The sequence below is a fragment of the Verticillium alfalfae genome, genomic scaffold (assembly GCF_000150825.1).
Source record: "Verticillium alfalfae VaMs.102 supercont1.2 genomic scaffold, whole genome shotgun sequence".
In the NCBI taxonomy this organism is placed as follows: domain Eukaryota; kingdom Fungi; phylum Ascomycota; class Sordariomycetes; order Glomerellales; family Plectosphaerellaceae; genus Verticillium; species Verticillium alfalfae.
Window position 1 is genome coordinate 1,496,051 of NW_003315037.1, and position 5,920 is coordinate 1,501,970.

The 5,920-nt window shown below is 56.5% G+C and overlaps 5 protein-coding genes and 1 non-coding gene across 6 annotated transcripts in view; 3 read left to right on the forward strand and 3 right to left on the reverse strand.

The window, feature by feature from the left end:
* Positions 1–102: 102 nt before the first annotated feature.
* VDBG_01919 (transcriptional activator hac1) lies at positions 103–495 on the forward strand (the record flags this gene model as incomplete). The annotated part of the gene is made up of 1 exon (XM_003007685.1): positions 103–495. One exon carries the CDS (start codon positions 103–105, stop codon positions 493–495), a length of 393 nt encoding a protein of 130 aa, XP_003007731.1.
* Positions 496–1,106: 611 nt separating this feature from the next.
* On the reverse strand, positions 1,107–1,439 carry VDBG_01920 (predicted protein; the record flags this gene model as incomplete). Its single annotated transcript, XM_003007686.1, has 1 exon — positions 1,107–1,439. One exon carries the CDS (start codon positions 1,437–1,439, stop codon positions 1,107–1,109), a length of 333 nt encoding a protein of 110 aa, XP_003007732.1.
* Positions 1,440–1,692: 253 nt separating this feature from the next.
* VDBG_01921 (Swi3 domain-containing protein) lies at positions 1,693–2,146 on the reverse strand (the record flags this gene model as incomplete). The annotated part of the gene is made up of 2 exons (XM_003007687.1): positions 1,693–1,719; positions 1,856–2,146. The coding sequence occupies 2 exons, from the start codon at positions 2,144–2,146 to the stop codon at positions 1,693–1,695; spliced, it is 318 nt and encodes a 105-aa protein (XP_003007733.1).
* Positions 2,147–2,466: 320 nt separating this feature from the next.
* On the forward strand, positions 2,467–3,484 carry VDBG_01922 (NADH-ubiquinone oxidoreductase 21 kDa subunit; the record flags this gene model as incomplete). The annotated part of the gene is made up of 4 exons (XM_003007688.1): positions 2,467–2,577; positions 2,643–2,659; positions 2,738–2,945; positions 3,064–3,484. The coding sequence occupies 4 exons, from the start codon at positions 2,518–2,520 to the stop codon at positions 3,112–3,114; spliced, it is 336 nt and encodes a 111-aa protein (XP_003007734.1).
* Positions 3,485–4,609: 1,125 nt separating this feature from the next.
* VDBG_15031 lies at positions 4,610–4,711 on the forward strand. Its single transcript has one exon. It is a non-coding gene; the product is annotated as a tRNA-Val (tRNA).
* Positions 4,712–5,391: 680 nt separating this feature from the next.
* VDBG_01923 (purine transporter) overlaps positions 5,392–5,920 on the reverse strand; it is a gene marked incomplete at both ends in the record, with an annotated part of 1,987 nt that continues 1,458 nt past the window's right edge. The window contains one exon of the mRNA XM_003007689.1: positions 5,392–5,792. Coding sequence (XP_003007735.1) covers positions 5,392–5,792 — 401 coding nt within the window. The remainder of the gene's footprint in view (positions 5,793–5,920) is intronic.

Sequence of the window (5,920 nt, forward strand, 5' to 3'; positions counted from 1 at the left end):
CGACGTGACACAACGTCCTGCAGTGATGTTGTTCGACCTGCCGTGTCGGTCGGAGGAAATGCCACAGTCGTGGGTGGCCTCACAGACTTCCCTGCACCCAACATGGACTTTGTACCTTCAGCTTCAGATGCTCATGATCACTTCCTCGGCGGTCATTTCAGCGTGTCAGAGGCCTTTGATGCAGATCGCTATGTCCTTGAGAGCGGGCTTCTCTCTTCCCCCAACTCAGTCGATTATGACAACGATATTATGGCTGGTGACTCGTCCGCGTTCGCATCCGCGTTCAACTTCGACATGGACGAGTTCCTCAACGATGAGGCCAGCGCAGCCGCCACTGACGCGTCAGCAGCGGAGAACAGCGCAGCGGACCCGGACTACGGCCGCCGTGCCCCTAACCCTGAGACTCAAGTCTCTTCAGAAAATCCTAACCTGCAGCCCCAATCTGGCGCGTCCACTTATGGATGCGACGATGGAGGCATTGCGGTTGGTGTCTGAGGGCTGTGAGAATCGGGTCGGGGATACGGACGTCGGAGCACCGGTCACGCGCGACAGTTCCCGCGAGCCGCACACGTGGTTCAACGGCGATGCGTTGCCCTCTAAAGAGGTACTCCTCACGCTTCTTTGGACCCTTCGGGTCGAAGAGCGTAAGATGATCCAACAAGGGATACTACCCAACCCCCATCCCGAGACGAACACCCACACACCAGCCAGCCTATTTAACTCGACAACAACCACGCCTGTCAAGAAGAGACAGGGCGATGAGTTGGTAGATGGTGGAGAGAAACGATTACGCTCTCGCTGATTTGACTTTTATCATGATAACGGCGGGTTCAGACAAAACTGGGAACTATTGTATGGTCCATGGCGCAACGGTGGTCTCCTGAAGGAGCGGTCAAACAATGGCCCGGGCCTGTAACAATATAACGAATTGAATTTTTGAGAAGACAAATCATGCTATGCGATTGCCAGTGACTGAGTACGCATTACGACCGTTCAATGGCTAGAGAGAAATCATTCTTTATATGTGTGCGCCGAACGCCTTGATCATCCAGACCTCGTGATATTCTGAAAGCAGACCTCCCCGAGTGAAACATCGCAAGAGACGTTCACCACATCCCATCCATTTCAGCCATTGCGGCTTCGTCATCTTCGTAGTCGTTGACCGCGGGCGCCACCTTCGTCTCAGGCTCCCGTCTCGGGCCCGTCTCTGCTTCCGCCTCCGCCATGAGCGCCTCGAGATCGTCCTCATCATCCGGGTCCGCAGGCCTCGGTACGTTCGTCGTGCCAGGAGCCGCCCTCTTGGGGGTCGCACCGTAGAGATCCGCCTCGTCCGGTACGTCGTCTTCGTCCAGCGCCATCGGCGTCTTGGGTCTCGTGTTCCCCGCCGCTCCCGCCGCCGCTGCCCCTGTCGTCCCGGCGTGCCCGTTTCTCTGCGCCATCGTCTCGTCGTCCGCGTCGTCGCCGTGTTGCAGCGGCCCATCGTCCGCGGGCGGGCTCCTCGTCCACGTCGTCGTCCGCGGCCGCCGAACCGCGCGGCTTGAGCTCGTCGATCCACTCGATTCTCTTGCTCTGCAGCGTGCGCTTGTGGCCTGCCTTTTCGACCATGGCGAGGCCGTCGAGGAATTTCGCCTTGGGGAAGAGGTCGTCGAGCCAGAACTGGTAAAACGTGAGGAGCCGCGCTGCGTCGGAGAACTAGCACGCCAAGTCGGTCAGCCTTTGCTTTCGATTTTTCAGGACTCTCCCCCCTTCCCCCTCGTCGCTCATGATGCTGATGCCATGCCACAAGAGGAACCATGTCACAAGAGGAATAGTGCACCCAGGGAGAGGGAGGTGAAAAGCGGAGGGGCCAACGCACTTCGTGGCCTTTGCCCTTGAGCTTCAGGTCGGCGGCGCGCCGGCGCAGCTTGGGGATGCCATCTTCCGAGAGGAGACGGGTCTCGTCGAGCTTGATACGGGGTACGCGGGCGCGCTTGGTGACGTCGACCTCCTCGTCAAGGCCGAGGCCGTCGGTCTTGCGCTTCTGGGAGGAGCCGTTCTGGGTTTGAGCCTGGGGTTGAGGGCTGGGGGAGCGGAACGGGTCGTCAAAGTCGTCAATGTCGTAGTTGTCGAGGTCGTCGAGGGGTGGTACTGTTGTGCCTGGCGCCATGTCGGGCAATGTATTCTCGAGCGGGTATGGCTTGTGGTGTCGTGGTTGGTGCAGCGAGGGTCACGCAAATCAGAGGGACGAGGGGTACCAATTCTTACGAGCTGACGCCTAGCCGTGATCTCGTGACGCGCCTGGGTTAATTGATTTGGAGCTGGACGCGTTCTGGAGCTGGTGACACGACGGCAGCTGGCAGCTGGCAAGAGCTGTCCCACTTGGCCAACGGTACGTACTGCGAAGTCGAGCACAGGCAGCCTCAGGCAGAACTTTGCATCTTCAACGTCCAGTGTCTGTGAAGCACCTCTAATCTTTGCCAATTCAACGATCCAAGGTCGCTCTAGAGGCATCACCCAGGCGAACCGACGACCGCAGCCATGTCGAACACGCAGACCACCACCTTTATCCCCTCAAAGCCCGTCCCGAGCGACTACCCGGTGCGTCCCTGTCCGTCAATGGCTCTCACCAATTGCAGTCGAGCTAATACTTCTGACCCATCCAGCTCATCGACAACGACCCGTGAGAACCTGCCGTCTCCGATCCGACCCCTCTGCCCTCGAGGACCCAGTTGCTGATGTAGGACCCTCTCACGATCAGGCACTTCAAGCGCGTCATCGGCTATGCCCGTCCCTCCGACTACGCCCACGGCGTCGCAGCCGCCGCATTTGCCCCCGCGGCCCTCCTCACCCTTGAGCGCTTCGCGCCTTCGCACGTCGGCAAGGGCGGTTTCGCCCCAGCCCTTCGCCTGGCCGGCGCCATTGCCCTAGCCGGGTGCCTTCTTCTACTTTCTATCAGCGCTCCAGCCGTGCGTCTCCCCCCCTTCGTGTCTTCCGCCCAACGAGTGCCCGAGGGACAGGAGTCCTCAGGGATGAAGATGATGAAGAAAAAAGGAAAGGAAAAAGGCTTGCTAACGGCCCGACCAGTTCGCTTCTATGGCGCCACCGAGAACGCCCGCGAGATCGACCTCGACATGAAGGAGATGGTGGCCAAGGTCAAGGCGGGCGAGCCCCTCTACGGCGAGAGCCGCCTGACGCCGCACATGCAGGGCGTCGCGGCGCGGCAGTCGCGCTACTCGGCGCTCTTCATGGGCGTCCTGCCCTGGTTCAACTTTGTCAACCACAACCAGCACGGCGTCGACACGGCCAAGTACTACCGTCAGGCCGAGAGGGAGCTCGAGGCCGAGAGGCAAGGGAAGTAGGCGTAAGCTTTGTATGTGTTGTGGAGAGTAAAAGGGGGGGCGGGCAGTAGCGGGGGAGAGGGTTGTAGGATGGAGGTCGCCCGATATGTGTATAAAGAGGAAGACGGATAGAAGCGGGCTTGTCACCCGAGCAATGATTTTCTTTTCACTTGACGGGTCAACCTGTGCGAGGGTTCCCTGTTGTTGGAAAGCCGATGTCTTCGTGTGCCATGATATTGCTGGTCCGGATGTCACGATGCCGGCTTCAAAACGTGCTGTGTAGAAGACCGCTGCTGGTCCATAATCGTCTTGTTTCGTTCATGTCCAACGACATCAGCCAGACAGAGCTTCGGGAGGCACAAGTCGTATCCTCTGTATGTCTTCACTAGTATATATAATAAATTCCCTGCATGGCGTAGTTTCAGCTATCTTGACAGGCTTGTACAGCTTCCCTTGTGGGAGAAACCCAATTCATCATAGATAGGCGTTTGTCTGATACGTACAACACATAGAGGCCGCGAACTTGAGATCCTGCGCCATCTTACCGCTACTCTTACACTTCGTACTATCAGACTGCTTGTTTGGGGCCGGAAGCCAACTCCATCCAGCTGGAAACATTGTCCTGAGTAGGACGGAGAATTCACGCGTCGCCTAGACTTTAGATATATCTACGATATCGGCTATACACAACCCAGAATTGAAAACGAATCCGTAAAGGAGATGCCAGATATTCATTCTGCTGCGATCACTCTAGTGTGCTGCGATTGTCTTTCCAGAATTCACCGTCGCCGTTCCTTTATAGCCATCAATTTGCACGATCAAGCTGTGTGGACTGGGGAAGCTTAGACGCTAGAGGTTGCAATTTCAAACAGCCCGATGAGAGTTGACCAGTCAGGCTGAATATGTTACTCGCAGCACCTCGTCGAGCTTGTCCGTGAATTTTACGGATCTGCACTTGAGGCGAGCAAAGCCGCACTGTTGGTGATATAATTTCAATACCGCACAACATGGGCCCCAGCAAGCCTAGTTAGTGTTAAAGCGGTTATCCTCTCCCTCTTCAGATCCCTGCCTCGCTGACAAGAGACTTGGTGCTTGCGTCTCTTATCATAACACCGCAATGATGGTTGACTTGAACAGCTCCAGAACGAGCAATACCACGCCAACCGGCTCCGCCCTCGGAAGCGTTTGCTGTCTGCCCCGTACCCCCATGTCTCCAACGTGGCCCCGTCAGGACCCATCACACAACGACTCTCGGAAAATATATACCTTAACCCTCATACCCCCGTCAACCCGGTTCGGTGGTGTAGTTGGTTTATCACGTCAGTCTAACATCCAAGATCGTCTGCGATCGCGGGTTTCACTGAAGGTCGGGAGTTCGAGCCTCCCCTGAATCACTTTTGCCAGCGTCGGCTCCTCTGCCACAAGCCACATCGTGCCTTTCGGGCACGTGAGAAATTATGTATGCTTGTCGCCGAGGACGCATGGCGTTGATGGTCAGCTTGAGGCTATATCTTTTAGCCGCAGGTTCGTAGAACATGTGCTTCGCGTTTTCCTCCTTATTTTCCGGGCCACCTTCCATCATCGTCATCCTGGGCTAGGCTTTGGCGCGATTTGCAGCACTGTGATCCTCCAGGCCCAGAAAACCCGGTACAATCTGCGCGCCGAATGCCTTCAGGTCTTCCGAATGGAACGGACTTCTCTTCAAGCTAGTAATATATGTAGAGCAGATCTAAAAGCATCAGCCCAAGCAGGCCAAATTTCGTAGCTTAACATTCCCAGCAATGACCTGTCGATCCTAAGTTAGGATTGCACAGCATTAATGCCGCAACAAAAAACAAATATGGTCACATATGAAAAAAGGGAAAGGGCTGCATGCGTTTTGCGGCAGCATTCCCTCTTGGCAAGACGCACCTCGATTGAGCGAGCGAAGCATGATTTATACAAGATACAAGATAAGGCCTTCGCCCCTACTATTCATTTTCAACCAGAAATAGCCTATACATAGAGCCATGTACCAATGCGAGACTCCCCAACTCATTACTCCCCCGCAATACGTGTGTGAAGCCCATTTCTTTTAGGCGCTCTTCTCACGATCAACCTTGTCCTGCTGGACAATATGGGGCTGCGGCTGTGCCGGCGCAGGCGTCTCGCCAACCCTCTTCTCCTCACCCATCAGGATCGATCCGCCATGCTCCGAGCTCGTTGTGCGGTCCTCGTATTGCGCTCCCTTGAATGGAGCAACGGGTTCATCAGCGGGCGCAGCAACTGCGGCGGGAGCCGTGTTGGACTCGTCGTCGCCAGGGTAGGGGCGCCAGAAGTCCTTCTTGCCCTTGAACAGACGGACGATCCAGCCAGGCAGGAGACCGCCAGGAATGTGCCAGGTCCAGGGGTCCTTCTGGTCCTTGTTGTGGGGGACGAGACGGCCACCCGTCGCGAGGCCGATCAGGAGGATCATTCGTGTTGATGAGGATGTAGCTGCAAACGCCGGCAATCAGGCCGTCGGCAATGAGTAGGTGAAGGCATGATAGCGATAGTGAAGAAGGCAGGAATCGAGTCGCAGGTAGCCCAGTTGATCTCTGTCACAGCTCGCATCATCATGGAGC